Source organism: Phalacrocorax carbo, chromosome 8 (assembly GCF_963921805.1).
Source record: "Phalacrocorax carbo chromosome 8, bPhaCar2.1, whole genome shotgun sequence".
Lineage (NCBI taxonomy): Eukaryota > Metazoa > Chordata > Aves > Suliformes > Phalacrocoracidae > Phalacrocorax > Phalacrocorax carbo.
The window spans coordinates 17,436,152-17,456,931 of record NC_087520.1 but is presented as its reverse complement, the minus strand read 5'-3'; the positions used below and the strand labels follow the sequence as shown (position 1 = coordinate 17,456,931).

Sequence of the window (20,780 nt, the reverse complement as noted above, 5' to 3'; positions counted from 1 at the left end):
ATGCCCTCCTGGGGCTCGGTAGGGTCATCCTCCTGCTGCCAATTCCTGCAGATTCCTGGGGTGAAATGCGGGCTTCTGAGGGCAGTGACCCCACACCGAGCTGCAGTTCATGGGGACAGCGGGAGCTCCTTCCCTCACAGGACCAACATGAACAATGCTAGGAAGTCAATGGCACAGGGTCAGTAAACCCCAAGAAATTATTATTTAAAACTCCCCAGAAACAAACATGTATTACATATACATATCTCCTATGAGGAGCAGCTGAGGACTCTGGCCTTCTCTAGTTTGGAGCAAAGGTGCTGCAGGGCGACCTCATTGCTCTCCACAGCTTCCTGAGGAGAGGATGTGGGGAGGGAGGTGCTGAGCTCTTCTCCCTGGGATCCAGGGATGGGGTGCATGGGAATGCTTCAAAGCTGCACCAGGGAAGGTTCAGGCGGGCCGTTAGGAAGCATTTCTGTACCAGGAGGGCGGCCAAGCAGTGGAATAGACTTCCTAGCGAGACGGTTGATGCCTCAAGCCTGCCAGGGGATAAGGGGCATTTGGACAGTGCCCTTCCTGACACGCTGTGACTTTTGGTCAGCCCTGAAGGGGTCGGGTGGTTGGACTGGATGATGGCTGTAGGCTCCTTCCAACTGAAACAGGCTATTCCATCCCGCTCCGTCCCGCTTCATGCCGGCCCGGCCCGCTCCGTTCCGCTCCATCCCGCTTCATGCCGGCCCGTCTCGTTCTAAGCCCGCCCGTCTCGCTCCGTCCCGCTCCATGCCGGCCCGTCCCGCTCCGGCCCGCTTCCCGCCGGCCCGTCCCGCTTCCCGCCGGCCCGGCCCGCTCCGTCCCGCTTCCCGCCGGCCCGGCCCGGCCCCAGCCCCACGCCGAGCGGAGCGGGACGCGCCGCGCCCTGCGGCGCCACCTGCTGGCGGGCCCCGCGCAGCGCCGCGCCTCGCGCCGGGGGGCTGGAGGGGCTGCCCGGTCGCGGCGTTTTCCCGCGCTCTCTTTGTGCCCCTAGCACCCCTACCGACACGTGAGGGACAAGCGGCCGCCCGCCCGGCAGTGGCAGCGAGACAGAGCTTCGCCAAGCCGGGGGACGTGACTCGCCTGGGGCCCGCGGCGAGGGTGGCAGAGGCCACGCCAGCAGGGCCTGCAGCAATGCCAGGGCACCAGGGTCAGGCCCCGGCATGGGGCAGAGATGGGCCGGCTCTGGGCCTTGGCTAGCAGAGCTGGAGGATGCTGGTGGGCACCACAGAACATGAAGGCTCCTGCCAGTGGCTGATAGTATGCTATCTGGTCTCCTGTCCTCCTTCAGCGGTGGGGCCCAAGGGCTGGTTTGGGGCACCTCATTTGATGTTCACCTCAGCTGTCCTCAAAAGCTATAGGGCATATCCTGGAAAACACTCCTGGACTTGCCACCCAGTCTGACATCTCACTGGGCCTTAAGTCGAAGGGCTTCCTCAAGAGCGCCTTAGGCTTGGCAAAACGAAGCCAGTTCCACCTGCCTAGCCCACAGAACGGCGAGGCTGTCCTGTGTAAGCTGAAGTAGGAATTGGGAGGTAACTCATAAAAGAGGTCACAGAGACCAGAAGTGACAGGACCCCAGAGGACAATGCAAAAACCACAACCAAGCACCCTGCAAACAGCAACACTATCCAACTATTCACTGCTGGCTAGAAAAAAACAGAGATAAAAGAAGGAGAGAGAGACCATTTCTCTGCATTGTTTGCCTCAGACCAATGGCTATAAAGCGACACCCAGAACACCGCCAGCAGAAGAACAAACAAGACGATTATATCCTTGGGCTGCCGTTGCTTGAATACTCGCCGAGGAACCCATGTGCTGCAAAGCCACCAGCAATACAAGTAACTGTTGCAGAAACCAGTTACTTCAGCCAGCACCTAGAAATTTTTGAACAGCTCCCCACCAGCATTTTTCGTGGGCCCAGCTGGGTGTGCTTTAGGTGAATATGCTGCCATCTGCTGCAATTATATAATTAACCTACATAGTTCAGGCTTAATGATGCTCATTAAAGTTGAGTGTTTTTATTGGCTGAGTGCTGTCACCAGTTTTGCATGGAATGGCAAAGGCAATGCTAAGGGTCATAGCTGGAAGCATAATTAGCAATATGTGGGTGTTATGTAGGGGCATGGGTAAGGGAAGGCTGAAGACTAGGTGGGAGATTTGGTTTACTCTATGCTAAGGCTGGAATGCAATGGACAGAAGAGGGCTGTTACATCTGGGGCCCTAATAATAACCAGCTACAGAGAGGCAGCAGCAAACTTGGACTATACGTGTGTCAGGACATCATGAGATCCCTGTCATCCAGCATTGGCTATGTGACTTCCATTTCCTCAGTCAGACCTCCTCTAACCCCAGTTGCCAATAGTTAATGAGTGTATTTTTGCTCCAGGCCTTTCTCAAGTGGTTAAAAAAAAAAAAAAAAGCAGCAAATAAAGTGTTTAACTGAAGAAAGTGCCCAGGCACAAAAAACTGTGTGGCTTGGTTAATCTGTGTGTGTAAGACTCCTACAAGATTAGGTTGTCATGCCATGAAAATGTGTAACCACTGTTCATGCTACATTTAACTACAGCCATTCCCTGACTAGATTTGTCCAAGAGGGGTACTTGTAGTTCCCCCATCACTTTCTGTGAGTTACCTCATGTACTCTAAAAGGTCAGACTCAACACCTCAAATACACACAGAAATAATCCGCATCACAAGGTCTGTTACAATCTTCCATAACCCAACAATTTATTTAAACTTAGATCACAATGAGAATCTATTAATAAAATACATCAGTTCACACCAGTCTGCATTGCCATTTTTTAAGGGTAAGCATCTTTCTTCACTTTATATTAAAACTTTATAGAGGTAAAAACTACTGCATTGTACCTGCAGTTCTTGAAATCTATTGTAACATTAGGCAGGTTACAGAGGAACTTTCAGAGCTAATTACACTTCAGTTAACCTCACATTTTCGGCACATCTGAATGCTTTTTATTCTTAACATAAAATAATTCTATAGCAAGTCAGAGAATCATTGACATAAAGCATCACTATCCAATGGCAAGTGCTGCCTAAAAGCATACAAAAATTGCATCATTTGGTTACAAAATAGATATTCTTAGTTCTTTATCCCAACACTTAACATTGAAGTGCCATGACAGAAAAGGGCTAGGAACAGGGCCAGCCTTGCTGAGTTGTTGCTGGTCGCTTTGCTGAAAGGCTTTGCTTAAAAAAATATCCCAGAGTGATGTGTTAACTGGATGTTGATGGTTTTTGCCCTTGCCGGTCAAGGTCATTCCTTTTAAAGCACCCTCCAGCCGGTGCGAGGCCATGAGTAAACGTCACCTTCTCTCTCGTACATGTTGCTGCTCAAGGACAAGGTGAACAGTTTTGGATGGTGTTCAAAAGGGGCTGTGTTTCTGCAGGCCTTGGCTGTTCAGTGGCTACGGGTCGTGCAGGAGAGCACACGGAGGGCTTGTAAGCCACTGCTCAGTCTAGATTTCTTCTGCCTGGCACCATAGTAGCTGCTTCCTCAGAAACTGAAGTGTTTTAAGCAGGAATGAAACATCAATGGTAGTGGTGTGCCAGGCACATATTTGCACGAGTGTCTGCAGCTACTTGCACAAATTTTGAAAACCTGTAGGTTGTGGATTTGGGCGATTTTTTTTTTTTTTGTACGCCACAAACTCCAGCTGCTATGAGCTTCTGACGTTATATTCAAAATAAAAAGCAGCCCATAGTACTTGCAACCAGGGTTAGTTTTTCCCTGGCTCTTGAGCTGTACTGTTTCAGTCAGAGTTTGGCACATTAACTAGTGATTTTTTTTATGCTTCACTGATTGCAGGCCTCACATACTGATATTTATTTTGCGAGACACCTTTATATTGATTATATCCCTTCTGCTCAAGTTGCTCTAGCAGTAACAAAGAAATATGAATGAACTGCTGCAGTTAAGAAGAGGTTGACGTAACAGAAGAACACTAAGCACGTTAGAGCTTGCTGGTTGTGTGACAGCTAGATGGTAACTTTTCTTTAATGGGAAATAAACATTTATACTTGTCATAGCAAGGTTGCATTCTGCGCATCTTTCCAAAGCCCCAGTCAAACAAAAGCCCCGTTTACTTTATTCAACTTTCCTACTCATCCTTTGCTGAAGACCCTGATCTGAAATCTTCTTGGTGACACCAGTGAGCATTCCAAAAAGGAGCTTATGGCTGCTTGGAATCACCTCTGACTTCACCTCTCTCAGAGAAAGAAAAATTGAAGAAAGGACCATAATACCTGCTGTAGGAGGGAAAGAAAGAAAGAAATTACCCTGATAATGGAACAGTTGTTGATGGGTATGTTTGAAACTTATAGTAAGAGAAACATCAAGCTATCCATGGTACTCTTTGCACTGACCCTGAAAGGCAGCCCTGCCAAAAACCCTCTGAAAACCAAACTCTCTCCCAGAGTCAATTTTTGCCTCACATTCACAGTGAGAATTTATCCCTGCATTGATTTCCATTTCCTATTCAGCATTTGCTCTGAACACAGCTAAAGTTAACGGGAGTCCTTGGGGAGACACAAGTGCAGCATATGAAGCAGTGCAGGTGGCAAAGCTTCGGCTGAATTGGTCACTCTGCACCAAATGAGAGAACAGGACAGGATGGAGCTGTGACGTCTCTCCCTGTGCAGAGAAGAGAGTGCTGCTAAGGTGGACAAATGTTGGCTGAATACACCTTCACATGGATATAGTGCAACTTCTGCTCGTTTACAAAGCTGTGGAAAAGTAGCCAGCTGCTCGGTACCAGAGTGCGGATGAACAGGCAGCTACAGCCCAGCTTACACCCATGGCTCGAGTGACAGTAAAAGCCATTATGCTGCAGGTACGTTCAGGCACCTGCGATACTTTCATGCTCTTTACAACCTTTGCAAGTTAAAGTGTCAAGGCGTGACAAACTATGTAGCAGTGCATTCCTTATATTTCATATACAAAAAAAGGCTCAAGGCTGGGAGCAAGAAGGCACAAACTTGGGAAATAACATAGCTGAGGAGTTTACACAAAAGTACTGTGTCATTTATTAGGCATTACTTAGCACTTATTTCACATTTTGCCCCCAAATTTCCCAAAGCAACATATATTTCCCTGCTTCCTTTCCCTTCGTCCCCTTCTTTTGGATAATGCTGCCTGTGCTCTATAGATACAGTTGCTGAAGAATATAATGTGAACACAGATAAATACAACATACACAGCAAAAAATGTATTATAGTATAACAATAGTCAAATAATGTAGTTAGTCTTAAGCTACAGCAGTGCCTACGTGCTATAGGGAACCAGTTCAAGAATAGCAAGCGGAGCCACTGTACAGGAACAAAACAGCGTCGGCAGTGTTAGGCAGAGCAAGGGGCGGAGGGGGAGGCCTTCTCACCGTGCCTGAGCAGGCAAGATGGCTGTCAGTCATGGGGATCCGCTCTCTTAGGAGACCCACCCAGCGCCTCGGAGATTCCTTCAGCCCATATCAGTTCTGTGGCAGGTCCTTGGAACACCTTTACATTTGTTCATTGTGCATACATATAAAGTCACCCCCACATTTCTCCTGTTAGGCTATGTTTTCTTTATATATTTTTTTTAACTTTCAACTTTTGAATTTTTTTTTCTTACAACAACTGTTAAAAAAGTTTCATGGTAAAAATAACTCACTATATGATACATATACCCAAAGTGGTGTGATACTTTATATAATAAAAGATGAAAATAGTCACTTTCCATAATAAAAATAAGTTCTATTTTTTGTTTATTTTACAATATACTTAATAATTCTTTTCTTCTTCTTCACTCTGAAAGTAAATAGGTCCCATTTTGATAGCGCTTCTGAGTCGATTAAAGTGGCAAGAGACTGGAGAATGGCTTATAAGCATTTTGAGCAGCCGCATTCCACATGTCTCTCCAGTTCTTCCGTGAAGGTGGAGCCATCCACGCACTGGAAGAAGTATTTCCGCCTTTTGCTCCGGAGAGGAACGCAGCACTGCCCGTTGCCGCAGCTGCCGCGGCATTCCAGGCGGGGTACTTTGGAGGCAGTGGCACATGATGTGTAGCCCTGCTGCTTACGGACTACTTCTCGAATTATCTCTCCTTGGCAGAGATTCTCTGGTAAGACAACAGAGATGTAAAGGAAAAAAAAAAAGCTGTGGTAACTATTTTGCCAGATATTCCCCAAACATCAGCAGACAGCCCTGTACAGGTAATGATATTGAAAACAAACAGACGGCGTGAGCAGGCCCGTAATCTTTTACTGCTTTGTACCTGCCATCAAAACAGAGCTTGTGTTACACAAATGTGTAATATCCGGCACAAGGCAGAGGCCAAGCAGGCCTGCTGGCTTTGATCAGCATTTCTGGAAGTGCTTTAATGAATGCTGAGTGTTGAATCCTGCAATACTGCTGCAAAATATGACTTAGTTTTACTATGTCTGCTTCCTGGGATCAAAGGTCAGCCTGCTCTGCCTGACATTAGCGATCTGGGATACCTGAAAATGTCTGTGCTGTTCTGCAGTCACTTTGCAGCAGCCAGATACATTTTGGTGAGGCTGTATGTGCATGTAATTTGGAAAGTCTGTGGCTCATTCACAGGAAAGGCACAAAACTAATACAAGCCAGCTCCTTCCTTCTGTACAGGAACAAAAAAAGGGAGAAGGAATGAAGACGGAACTCACTGAGTTTCTGGTGAGTCTTTTCAGGTCAGGGCAGAAGAATTGGGCCCCAGCCCTAGTAGGAAAGTCCAGCATGATCTGTGGGATTCCCCAGAAAACCTGCCCAGCTGCATCAGAGGGAGCCAGCTGAGCATCTTTCCTGACACTTCAGATGAGCAATACCTCCTGCCCTCCAGTTCCTGCTCACGTCATCTATAAAAGCCCTTGGCATGCAGGGTAAGACCTCCTTTCCCAGCACTCCAATTAACTGGTCATTGTTTGCTGAGGCTAAACCTCACAACAAGCTCTCCTTTAAACATCCCACCAGAATCCTGGGAGCAGCAAGCCTTGAGGCTTCAGGAGACGGAGGATAAAACCCTTCGCTACAGATGTCCCCCTTTCCATATGTTTGCACAGCAGCTGGCTAGCTGTTGTGTGGTTGTTTTCTCCTCCCTACGTAGCTCTGCAGAGGCTGACTTGGCTTTATTTTCTACTATTTGCCATTTACCCCCGAATACAAGTCATAAGGGAAAAGAGGTAAAAAAACCTGTGTCAACCAGAAATGCAGCAGGCCAGTGTCCTGGGCCCCGCAGCCAAGCGTACCTCTGTCACAATGTTCTCCGCTGTAGTTAGGATCACATTCGCAGTAGGGTTCTCCATGCTCAGAAATTTTACACTGCCCGTGGTTGCATTTCAAAATCCTGCAGGGATTTGAGGAATTGTTCTTCTTGTCACAGTACATGCCTGTGTAGCCCTCCATGCACTTACAGGTGTAAGCAACATTGGCCACCATGCACTTGCCATGCAGACACCTGGAGAAAGAGAAGCATTTAGAGCTGGCCTGCGTTAAACGTGAAAGTTCTTTTCCCAGGTGAGTTTAGTTTTGGCATTTCTGCCCCTTTAATTCCAGGATACTAATCCAAAAACAGCCATTCAGTGTCAAACACTCTGAAGAAACCATGAGTTTTCAGTGAATACTGGATAATGTTCAGAGTATACATTTAGAATTTGTGTTCCTAACTGATCTCTTTGAAAAACATTAGGCTTCTCCGTGAGCATGGACCAACGCTTGGCATCCACACAAGACAGCTCACATTTACAGCATCAGCATGTGAACTAAGTGCCAACAATCAAGCTGCATGCCCAGGCTTCCTTAGCAGAATTGCTCTACAAATAATATCAGGTGATGAAAACAGTGTGATAAATGAAGGCGCTTATGGAAGGGCTGTGCACAGACTTATTCATGGACAGTTGTAGTTGAAGGGTTCCCTCACTCATGTGGTTTGCAGCAAGCTTCAGTATTTCTGAGGCATACCACAGGGAGGGGTGTTGATCCTTAGCAGGTTCTCTCACACTATCCCCACTTCTGGGACAGGGACAGACTAGGAATGGGCTGAGGACAGGGAAGAAAGCAACACTATCCAGCCAAGGAAAAACTTGACATAAACCCATGTCTTTCTCTTATTTTTATTTATTTGTTTTCTGGCACTTTAAAATTGTTCCCTGCTTACATTGAATCCTTGTACATTTAATTTTTAAGCTTTGAACTAAAAAGCACAAACAATGCATGTATTTTGCATGTCAGGTCAAGACACGCAAAATACTGCAATTAGGGGAGTCACAGGCTGTATCAACCAGTATTTTCTGCCCCGCTAACCAAAGGTGTGCTCAGTTAGTAACTCTTGTTATCACCAACTACCTGTTATTTACAGCTGCATTTCCTCACTGAGGTTAATCTGTGAGTGTTGGAGCAGATGCCTGCCAGCAGGACACTGTACTCCCCCAGACACAAAGGGCCTGGCTTTAAGGAGACAACTCTGAAAGGCTGAAGTGATTTAATGAAAGGTGGGACAGTAGGCTAGTGTTAAAAATATGCACAGCTCCTTTCATTAGCAAGGGGGCTACGTTCATGATTGCATCAGCCTCCTTAGATTACGAGAGAAACAATCCCTCATCACGTAAACATCTGGAACTCCCTTATTTTTCTCTGTACAACCAAAACAGCTTCATGCTGACGTTGGAAATTCAAGGAAACATTTGGGCGTCTGAGTGTTTCTTCACGTGGGTCTTTATACGTTTGGTCTGTAAACTGTCAGGTGCTTCTCAACACCTTCCAGGGTTCAGTACTTTGCAGAGTTAGACCCAGAAGCAAGATTAAAATGGTACCTCTGCCAACTTAAATTTCTGCCTTTAAGAGAGTGATTATTCACTGTGTCGATTTACCTGTCAAAAGTGTGTGCTTGTGAAAAGCTCTTTCCACAGACAGTGCAACCAAATTACCTCTAAAACAAAAGTACTTCCATCTGCTTATGAAACAGCACTGAACTATGCAGACTGCTGGTCTGCCTTGGACTGTTCCCTTGCATACTTGCCATAAGTAAGCTATTCACCCAGTGTTTCTAATGAAGATGTGGTTGTTGAGCCTTTGAACTGTGAATGCTTCACACTCATGCTCCCTTCGCATGCAACTCCATGCTATCCTTTAAACTTGCACTTTAAAGGGGTGTTTCAGAGCATAATGTTTAAGACAGCTATTTGGGAAATTTAAAACTGTTCACATTGGGGTGCATAACGGTCTTCAGGGACTTAGTCTGAATACCAGGTCCAACGCTGCCATGAGCATATCCCTTAAATATGTACCTCCTGCTCACAGGCAGCTCTGCTCTGGATAAGTACAGGCACTCACCGCCTCAGAGGTAAGCCGTACCCATTAACAGGAGATTTCAGATTTCAATGTGTAGAGTCACAGCTGAAAGTATGACCTGCAGTATTAACACCTTAGCTCCTCCAGGACAAAGGGCTCATCTGGAGAGTGAGCAACATTAGAACAAGAAGTGGAAATTGAGAGTTGCCATGGATGCTGACTCACAACTGTCAATGGTTTCACGTGGGAACCCAGCACCTCCAAAAATAGTCAGATGTGGTTTTACAAGATGAAACGTGAAATATGGATTAGCTGTAAAGCTTCCACCCTCCCATCAGCATTTGTTTGAGCTTACTTGTGGTTAAGACATGGGTCTCCAATTTCCTGGTCACACAGGGGGCCCATCCAGCCTGGGTGACATTCACAAATCACGCTTGTTTTCTCTAGGGACCGGCAAATACCGTGCTTGCAGATGTTGCAGGATTTGCAGCCAGGAAGGACTCCTAGTGACTGCTGTGGTAAATCCTTGAAATCCTGCAGCTCGTTGTTGATGCGAACATCGTGAATACATCCATGAAAACCATTTGGTGTCTTATCTGCACCCTGGCGCAGTGAAGATAATCCAGTAGAGGTCGGAATCCCTTCAGATAAAACCAAAAAGGGAAGGTTTACTCACAGTTACAATGATAATACATACATTATAATTGCTAATGTTTCTTTTGTCACAACCCCGTATAATCTTTAAAGAATTAATTTGCATAAGACCTTTGTAAGGTAGTGCAGTCTCATTGTCCTCATTCCGGAAATAGAAAGAAACAAAAATAAAATCACTTGCCCAAGCTTACGTAAGAAGTATATGACCAAAAAAAAGAGAAAAAAAAGCCCAGGTATTTTTGTCAATGGCCACGTGTTCTTGTCCTTAGGTAATGCTACTTCTGTCTATAGTTTAATAGCAGTTATCCATCTGAAAGGTTTAGGAATGTCTTTTCTTGCCAGCAGGTAGGTACCACCTCTGGGATACAGCGAGATAGTTAGGCATTACTAGATCACAGCGTTAAGACAGGGAGTGGTAAGCGCACAGCCCGTCAAAACTAGTGCAGGAGAACTCTAGAGACAGGGAACAGCACTTCAGGAGACCAGGCCAAGTCTTTGTGGTGAGAACCCTCCAATCTTATTCGGGCACTTGGAAGACTTCACACGCTCAGGTGGCCAGCAGATTCTTTTGGATGCTGTGTTATGCCCTCCCCGCTGACATCCACTTGGGCTGTATAGCTTCATTAGCATAGGCAAGTGCTTCCATTCTCAACTGCATAAGGCCTCTGAATTTGCTATCCATAAGTAACTCCTCTGCTAAATATGGTCTTAAAATGAAAACAGCGTCTTTGTTTAACCATGCATTAGGAGGAAAGTTGCTAGGCCAGGTGACGTACTTGGAGAGATGGACAAGGTTCTGGGCATGTGAAGGCTCAGGTCTATCTTAAAGCTTAGTGTAGGTTAGGAACAGTTGCTCTGGGGTAATTTAATCAATTACTTTTAACTAAACAGTCTGAAGTGGAAGGGCAGCTGGCATCCATGGGAATGCTATATGCAGAGACATGGCACATGCAGAACAGTGAGGGTTTCGAAAGAAGCAAGAAGAATTTTAATGGGCAATAAAAAAAGTCTCCACTGAGCCCATGGCTTCTGGTATCTAATAGCCCTCCATTTCAGGTCTCAGATTTGTCCTGTGAATGCATTTTTGTAGGTACCTTTTGAGAATGCTCATCCATTAACAAAACTTTAATACATGATTACATCCCAAGTTCCCTGTGTATAAATTGGTGTGGGGTTGGTGCTAGAGGGAGAAACTGTGGTGGCCTCACCAGCAGATTATCTTTGATGCATAATGCTCTTTAATAGCCTGTGACATTCTTAATAGGAGCCAATTATGAAAGTTCAGCTCTGTACAAAGCAAGATTAGCCAGTTTTCTGATTTACAAGGGCAATAGTCAGGGTTCTTTTAGAAATGTGTTATTAAAAGGAATTATTTACAAAAGGCTTGACCAGCACCAAGTGAAATTGGTAAGAGTTTCTACTACAGTTTCGATGAGCTGGTTAGAAAAAGACCAAAGACTTTCTGAGTCTATTATTGTTCTGCTGAATTTTGTATTTAGAATAGGCTGTGTAGAAAATCCAAGAACTCTGTGTCACTGAAAGGGAGAGATTTCAACATCCAGTCCAGAATAGAGCTGGGGGTGGTTCTGGCAAAACCAAGTCAACTGGGCAGAGCACAGCCTTCATTCTGTCTCTTATATCCAGACACCTAATCAATGGGATACTTATTATTCTGGGCATCTGTTCCCCACCTCTCTTGGACCCTCCTTCCCCCAGAATTCAGTACTGAACATGAAAAAAGCCTCTTAACTGAAGTTTGGTCAATTCTACTATGTTTATAATATGGAAGCTATGGATTCGGTTTCCAATGATAAAACTATTAGCCAAGACGCTCTTAGTTAGCTTGTGTGTTAATACCTTTTGGTGGTTTTGATCTTCCCCCCCCCAAATTTTTAGACCTCTATAAAATTGACAGCAGAAATACACCTCATTTATGGTATATTTAAACCTACTGACTATTGATTTGCGTTTTTTGCAGTGACTGTTTGTGGCACTTCCATTGTAGTCTTCAACCACAACGTCTTGGTGCCAGCCAGTGCTGAAAGCTTCAGAAATGACAAACAGCTTGCTCTTGCCATAGCCGTATGACAGAGAAACTGCCTGTGCTGTGCTGAGGTTAACTGCCCTGCTCTGGCATGCGAGCTTGTGCTTGTCATGTGGTGGGGTGCTAGTGGACTATGGAGTATGATGCAGAACAGCAGAAGTGTGGAAACAAGGAAGGGGAAAGGCAAGCTGCTAGTTTGCGCCTACCCTCCCTCCCCCGGCAGGTCCTCCCCAAGGGCTGGAAGATGATTTGCTTCTGAGAGGACATGTTAAGATCTCAAAGTCCAGAGCAACTCAGTATACCTCCAATGTAGAGCGGTGTGTTGAGGCTGACAGAAGACTGTTTCTGGAGTTTCCCTAGACTCTTGGGAGTCCCTTTGTCCACCACCAGGTTCAGAGTTTGATTCAGCATCACAAGTTCCACACTATGAAACTGCCCATCATTTACTGTTTCCACACTAAAAGAAAAAAAGATAAATAGACGATGATGTTAACAATGAACTGCCTCTGCTTCTGTGACATCCTGTCTCCCAGTATCACACCTCACAAGGCACATTCCATGCTCCTTTACACAGTCAGCATGCTCTTGACATTTCCTCTAGCGTGAGCCTCCAAGGTACACATTTAAACATTGCTGATGCCTGTGCAGGCAGTACCTACACATATATGACACTTGAAAGGACAGCTCATCAGGATAGTAGCCACTGTAGTTGTGTTTCCCAGGACAGAAAAGCAAGGGTGTAGCTACAGGATACATGATTTTGCTTTGGTGGTAAAATTACTCAAAATCCTCTGTTCTGTGCTCTCAGCCACAGCTTGCTGCCCCTCTGTCACACTGCTTGGTGCCCATGTTCCAAGCCAGAACACTGAAATTACTTCTTTTTGTATGGTTAGTTTAAACTCAAATTATTTCACAGGGGCAGGGAGGGACTGCACTTTGGGGCAAGAGGCAGCAGAGGCCTCTGAAACCAGCATTTCCTCACAGCAGAAGTATCTGGTAACTACATGCTGAGGCATAAGGACAGGCTGAGTTACTTAAAGCCAGAGAAGGAATTCAGGAGGTTTTGGCTTATAAATGACTGGGATACTTTGTTCAATACAATAGTGTCCTACCTGAATACAAGGAAAACCGCCAAATTGGTACTTCTCTTTGAGAAACATTTAGGTGTAGGTGGAGGCTTGAGAATAAGATAGCAGGAATTGGAGGGGGGGAGAGGGGGACAGGGAGCAGGGAGCCATCTGAGCAGACAAGATAGTAAAGGCACCATGTATTTATTACTCAGGTGTTTTTAACACTGATTTTTCAAATGCCTGAAGCCTGCAGTGAGTCAGATAACTCAACAGCTCTTTGCTAGTCTGCACACATATAATCTATAATTTTCACCTTCATCTTCAGTTCAGTCTCCCAGAAATTAAAAGATGCAGCGGTACAATTCAATTTGCATCCCACTATAATTTTTTTATTTTCAGAGTAGCTTCAGCTCTCAAGCCTTTATACTGCATGTTGAAATTCTCCAGAACAACTTGATAGCTTTCATGCACTCCTAAAAGCAAGAAGGGGCAAGGGTGGGATTACCTGCTCTTGAGCAAAGAGGATTTCAGATTAGGCTGGTAGGTATTGATGTTATGTCCACTGCTGTAGATGTAATTAAATGGTACAGCCTCTGTTCCACACACATGCAAAGACCAGCACATAATGAGAATCTAATAGCAGTAGCGGTTACAACTGAAATTAGGCTGTGGGCTATGTAAACTGCCCACATGCACAGTGTTGCCAACACATCTTAAGCTTGGCCTGCCAGCACCCTTTTCCAGATTCCTCCCAGCAGGCTCACTAGCTGGGCAGCGGTTCTGTTACATAAGGATAAAGACAGAAAACACCACCTGTGGGATTTAGGCTTCCTGAGATACTGCTTAGCCAACAATCTGGATTTGGGATTGCTGCACAAGTGGTAAATACCGTATTAAAATATAAAAGGTTAATGATAAGAATGGGTTTCTGCTCATTCAAATGGCCCATAAACTCAGCATCCTCTCTCAGTAAGTCACAAAGCCATAGGTCAGATTCCTTTCAGGTGTTTTGTAAAGCTGCAGTGTAGGTGCCTCTGAGATATTTACCCAGATTTTCTTTACTACCAGTGAAGAGGAACAGGCACACTTAAGGAGTGACTCATCTCTGAGGATGAATCACCTTTTAGATGTGTTCACCTCTCAACCTAGATGACATGTTGCTCATCCTGCCCAGTCCTGCATAACTGATGTGCAAGCATGGAAATAGGACCTCAGCTTCAGAAACAAATTACATGACTTGGAAATTACCAGAACTCAGTTGCTCCCAGAAGAAGTTTAACTTTTGTAGTGTTTTACAGTAGAACTGACATAACCAATTATACATCAGCAATGTCAGGCAGAAAGTCAGCACTGCAGCCATTTCTGAGGATGTTCTTGCTTAAGAAGAGCACACCACTCTTTCAGAACTGAGCTAACATGCCTCTGCTGTGCCGCTGTCACCACAGGTTTTTGGGCAGCATCACGAACACGTGTGCCTGTAAAAGTTTATGTAATCTTACACAGGTTATAAGATGACAGCAGTATATGAGCACCTTTACTGCATGGCTTTACATAAACATGAAATAAGTTAGTTTTGCCACAGAACATCTCCTGGGAAAGCTCTGCTGGCTGATCTGCTCATCCTTGACCTGCAGGGAAGTGTCTGGGCTGCAGCTGCTACCCATCCTCAGGATGGCAAGAGAACCCCAGGGAGCTAGGTCTCAAGAACCTCGAACCTAGAGCTGGTGCTACTGTCTGAAATATCTTTAAGAAGAAAAAAAAAAAGGCTTAACATTGTACAAAAATCCAGATCTAGACTCATTGCCAAAGGTGATGTAGTGCCTGCACCTCAGGAGAGCAAGGCTATCATCACTGCACCCAAGCCTGCTGTATTGGGGCCCACACCTCTGGCAGACTACTTTATGGATTGACAACCCAAATAAGTTTGAAAACAGCTGGTCCAAACTTTCTGTTTAGATATTCTTGAATTCTGCTAAGTGTCTGCCACATGACAAGACACAGCTGTGTTACAGCAACGTGCCGACTGGGTGATCGCTCTGTGCTCCCTGCATATCTAACTCTTGTGTTGCAATGTTTAATTCATTTGGGCAAAGTACGTAGACTTAGCTGAAAGGTGCGAGATAAATGGAAAAGCATATTTGTAATTGTTAGACTATGCAGAAGTGCAAATGAAAGGAGGAAGTATAGCCCAGTCCCACCGGCTCTGACAGCTGAGCACTGAGGAGGTGGGATGGATGGCTGTGCGACAGGGAACCCCTCCCTGGTGGGATCAATATCTGAAGCTAACGCACAAAACTACATCGTTATCTGAAGAAGGCCAAGCTATGACCATTTGTCAGAGGACAACATTATCGCATCTGGCAGGGCTGGCTCTTCCCTGTGCCAGGATTTCCCAGGCATTAATCACCCACTCCTCCACAGTGTGTGCTTTTTCCAGATTATGCCTTGACTAACAGGCAAACAAAAGTCTGTGTGTCCTGGTGATGGAAGCAGCCACCCCACATGGTGCTCACGCCTTTCAGTGTACCCAGGGCTGGTATTTTTGCTGGAAAGGGAGTGAGAGGTCCCTGTCTGTACGTACACGTGGATGACTATTGCTCGGTTCCGACTCGCTCATTTTTTAACTCGGAATTTAAATAATCTGTGTCTGGGCTTTGAGAAACAAAGTAATTTAGAGCCATCACCCAACACTACCATTTTGTAAAGCTGATAAAGTCAAACCAGGTAAAGTGCTCATTTGCTTTTTGAGAGGATGCAAACACATGATAGGAACGCTGAATGTGGACAGCCAGGATGGCAGGAAATCCCCAGCCAGGAGGTACTTGTGTTAAAGCACTTATTGCTGTTGCTGACAGAAAGATGCTAAGATGCCTTTGGATTTTGAGAGAGATGGATACAACATTGGGGGAGAAATCAGTGGTGAGAGAAATGCTGCATGAACTCTCCTCACAGCCTCTTATGCAGCTGGGCCTTTAGGAGACTCGGCAATCGTCTGAGACAGTTGGAGACAGTGGCTTGGCTGGAGATGAAGGGAAGAAAGCCACAGACGCTGAACAGTGCATCACAACGCAGCTCGCAGCACAAACTTGCTGCGCTCGGCTTTTTTTCAAGGGGCCTCTTCCTGACCCAGCTCTCTGCAAGGGTTTTATTAAAATCTTAATTGAATTCTTATTGGGGATCAGGTGGTCTTACAGAGCTCGTCCTCCTGCACGAGCCCGCGGTATGTAAATACCTGCCTCGGGGCCAGGGATCCGTTGCGCTCCATCGGCAGCGCGCGGGGCTGCGCGGCCCAAACCTGCCGGACCCGCACCGGCAGCGGTGCGGCGACCGGCAGCCGCAGGGCTCGGGCAGGAGCCGGGCTCCGCCCAGCCCGCCGCAGGGCCAGCCGGCGGCCGGGCGCCAGAGGGCGATGGAGCGCCGTCGGGCAGCGGCAGCGCGGCGGGACGGCACCGGACCGGGGGCCGCGGTAACGGCTCCGCCGGCCCTGCGCCCTCCTCCCTCCTCCCCCAGCCGGGGAGGGATTCCTGCAGCTTCGTTCACAGGCAGGCAGTGCGCTCGCTCGCTCGCTCAGGGCACCAAGTCAGGGGAGCTTCCGTACGCTGGTATGGCAAGGTTTATTTTGGCTCCTGCTCAGAACTGATTTACTGAAATAGATCTCACCATGTCGCACACCTGACAGCCGACTTGACGTTACCCAACTCCTTCCTTTTTGCAAAGGCTTTCATGCTGTATGGCTAAACCACCATGATATGTCACAGCAACGCAAGGGAGAGGGGAAAGGAGCTGAAGGAGGAAGCTAAAGGGCTGCTAGAGTGAGCCAACTGCTTTTCTTGGGAGCACTAACAAACCAAGTCCCGGCTTCAGAGATTTTCACAAACTATTAAAAAAGAGACAGTGATGAGTTTTTAGTTGACTTCTAGTTGCAGCATTTTGGGCCACCATCATTGGATATTATATAGTTTACATTATATTCCTGTTGAAAAAAGGGAGGAATTATGTTTGGAGTGTAAATGCTTGAAGCGTAAGCAAGGACTTTCAGGAACTTAATAATTGAACTTGCTAAAAAGTAAGCAGTAAAGGAGCCAAAAGTCCAGTTTTATATTAACACAGAGAGATTCTTCAGGACCCAGGAACTGTTTCTCGTACTGCAGTAGGCAGTCTTGGGTCAGGTCACCCCTGGGCGAGGGCCCATCTCCTCAGACATTTCACAGACCATACTCTCAGTCTCTGCGGGACCTTCACTTGTGTCTTGTTACAAACTCGATGCTGAGAAACCATTTCAGTTCCCTTCCGAGTGTAATCACTTCTGGTCCCTTAAAGTACATATCTTGAGGGAAACGAAGGAATGCACAGCCAAATACTGAGAGTTTGCAGGAGGATTTCGCTAGATGAGCAGTGCAGTGAACAGATCCCAGTCGGAGCTGGCTGCCCTGGGACCCCCCTGACTGCTGAGGAGGGGGAGCTGCCCTCCCACAGTGCCCTGCTTCCCAGCAAAGGGGACACACCCACTTCTGCCAACCAGCAGTACCCCTCACCTTTCTTTTCTCCGTTACACTTGTCTTTTCAGAGCCTGAGTTTCATGTCTTGCACAATCCATTACATTGCTTTCATCAAGGTTACCCTCACTGAGAGCTGGCCATGGCACCTGGTCAGACTTGGCCAAATAAACCCCAAGAGGAAAATACCGGACATGGGAGGAGAGCCCAGCTTCCAAAATTCATGAGAAGGCCCCTGGGTCCAGCAACATCTGTTCCCTCTGTGCCCAGGTGGGAAGCTCAGAACTGCCCTCACAGGGAAGGGAGGCCACTAGAGAGGGCCCTATAAAAGAGTCATTGAAATTTCATATCACAGGGAGCTGGCCTCATCTGTCAGAGCGACTCCAGCAAGATGAGCCAACAGTCCCATTGCACAGGGCACTGCACACAGGCCACGGACATGGCCTCTGCCGGTGGCTTAGACTCCAGAACACAAAGAAATGAAGGGCAAGGGATGTCTATTAAACATAAAACCCCAGGCAATATATGAAAGAACTGATCTCCACTCTCATTTTTGATCTATTTCTCTTCTCCTATATTTCCTTTCCCCTCTACTCCAGCCCCAAACACATATATTTGTTATAAACACTGACTCCCCTTGCTCTACTACCCATGAGAGATTTAGCGCTGAACCACCGTAAATATGGCAATGAACAGAAATGAATTAAAGGACTAAAGTATTCAGTTTGGACTTGTAAAATTTGGGCTTTGGCGTTACTTTTTTACACTGATGTGTAATATACCTTTAGTGTAGACAGCAGAGAACAGCAGAGCAGAGAAGTCAAAAACAAAAATAGCTTTAAGTATCACAGCAAACCATGTCACTGAGGCAACATGTAACCATCAATTATGCAAATGAGGACATCAATTCATTAGCTACAGTCTCCAGATTTTTCTGACCTCTGTCTTAATGGGGACATGCCTCATTTGAAGCGCAGAACAAAGCAAACACAAGGATGGTAAGCGATGGGGGAGGGAAGGCCATGGGGAATGCTGAACTTAGATATCTTTGAAAACATTTGAAGTAGAAGGGAATGAGCAGAAATACATGTCCAAAAGAGCTTAAGGATCTTCAAAACATGGGAAAAGCAGGCACCAGAGAAGAGGTACCAAAATCAAGAAACACAAGGTGCGAGCTGCAGGGAAGTGCATTGGGATGTTGGCGATTTGGGAGGTGTGAAACTCATACCATGCCAGGCTGACTTCAGGTGTCAGTGGTGCTGGCTTTTCACGTTTCCAGACTACAGCTACCTCCTGCCCTTAGTTCCAGTTATAAACAGTCCTTGGCCTAAAATAGATTTAAACTTCTCCATGGCAACATTGGTAAAGTCATAATTGGAGTAGTGTTTGTGCTACCTCTACAATAACACATCACTTCAAGCACCATCATCTTCGGAAGCCAGATAAAAACCACGTGTTGAGAAAAAAGTATGAAAAATGCAAATAAAACACAAGGTTAGGGAACTAAGAGGTGAAAGAGATATATTAAAGCACTCAGGTTCACTTTCAGCTTAAAATATACTGTCTTGTTGTGTTCAATCCTGTTTTACATGACTTGAGTGTTAGGTCTCCTAGGCTGAGAGCACTCAGCATTAAGATTTTTTTTCTTAAAAAAGCTACCTCCACTTCCATTTGCTTAGTTTTATACCTTTCTCCTCCTTACAACTCTGTAGACCACCCAAATAAACCATCTTTCTCTTCTTGGTGTTTACAGCCCTTAAACACTGGCAGCTGATTACCATATCTCCCTTAATGATCGTTTGGCCAGGCTATGCATATCTAATTTCCAGTCATAATTCAATTCCTGCAGCACCCCTGCCAACAGTGAAAGCTATTGTATTACAGACCTTCTAAGGGAAAAGCAAGGACCTCTTTTATACCCCAGCAACATGCAGTTAACAAAATCCTGCCCCCTTTCCCTAGATTATTCATAAAAGGGTCAGATTCATGGCCAGCGTAAACACTCCTTGTTTGCAGTGAATTCTCACAGTGTCCCTGACATGGGCAAGACGTCTGACACCTTCCTCTGGACGCACTGTTGAGTAGCTGAAGCCTGCACTGGTCTCCTTTGGTATCACCATCTCTGCAGAGCTGAATGCTTCATTCTGCTAACTGAGAATTGTTAGATGCAAACATAATGGCAGTAAAAATAGCTTGAATGAACTCTTCGAGTCCAAGGCCTCTCCTGAATGACAGATCACAGCATCTCTGCCTTCCCATCTCACTCCACCAAAACAAGTCTGCACATCACGGCACGCAGTGTACTGTGGCGCAACGAGCTATTGCATCTCAGTATCTTTACGGTAACACGCGTCATATAAAATAACAAACCCAGTAAATACGGAGTCTAAAAACAATAACGTATCATTTCTCCAATGTCACTGGGACTCATTCCATCCATTATCCTTAAAGAAAATGACACTGCAGAAAGCACAGAGGAAGGCAGGCCCTGGCACAGTAGCAGGGCCAGTGACAGCACCGAGTGCCATGTCCTCCCCAGTGAAGAGGCGGCGCTGTATGTGTACAGTTGTGTGGCACACACTGGGACATGCGGCAGCACGGCCCCCCCTCTCCGCCAGGACCCGGAACAAACCAGGGTGCTTGTGTTTACTATATAGCACTGGTATCAAAAACCACTGAAAACATCTCTGCCATTCAACCAGATATAAGATCTTAGGTTCTAATGAGGAAATCCATCAAGTGTCTTCGCGGAGTCATTTCATTAGGGGGAATACTTTATACCATCTATCCCTTTTTCAGCTCTGGAGAATATGAAGGTATCTGCCATTTTGCAGCAGGGACCAGGACCATGACAGAATGCAATTAAAAGTGTTTCCAATTAGAATGACAGAAAGAGAATGATGGGTTTTAGCTGAAATTGGAGGCTAAGCCCCAAGAAAAAAAAAAAGTGTCTATTTAGAAACCTGATACATGGTTAGGAAATGAAATTGTTTCCACCTCATCTGTGACAACATACTTAGAGCTGTGTGCCTCTACTTCCACGAAAATAAACAAGATCCATCGCTATTTGACGTCCAGAATAGCAGCTGCCACACCCACCTTTTCCAGCAGCACTGGGGCACGCTGGCAAATGCAGAGCTCTGGGTCACATTTCTGTACATAAATGTGCACAGAACCATGCTGCACCTACCTCCGTGAACACCCTCA

General features: G+C 46.0%; 1 protein-coding gene and 1 long non-coding RNA gene across 5 annotated transcripts in view; one reads left to right on the top strand and one right to left on the bottom strand.

Moving 5' to 3' along the window:
• Positions 1-2,710: 2,710 nt before the first annotated feature.
• SLIT3 (slit guidance ligand 3) overlaps positions 2,711-20,780 on the bottom strand; it is a 547,888-nt gene continuing 529,818 nt past the window's right edge. For all 4 annotated transcript variants that reach the window (XM_064458932.1, XM_064458933.1, XM_064458934.1 and 1 more), the window contains 4 exons: positions 12,310-12,464; positions 9,665-9,950; positions 7,269-7,477; positions 2,711-6,124 (listed from right to left, as the gene is read on the bottom strand). In XM_064458932.1, the coding sequence (XP_064315002.1) occupies positions 5,886-6,124; positions 7,269-7,477; positions 9,665-9,950; positions 12,310-12,464 (889 nt within the window). In that variant the 3' untranslated portion in view covers positions 2,711-5,885. The remainder of the gene's footprint in view (positions 6,125-7,268; positions 7,478-9,664; positions 9,951-12,309; positions 12,465-20,780) is intronic.
• LOC135314732 (uncharacterized) lies at positions 6,036-12,316 on the top strand. Its single transcript, XR_010374196.1, has 3 exons — positions 6,036-6,127; positions 9,757-9,940; positions 11,942-12,316. It is a non-coding gene; the product is annotated as an uncharacterized LOC135314732 (long non-coding RNA).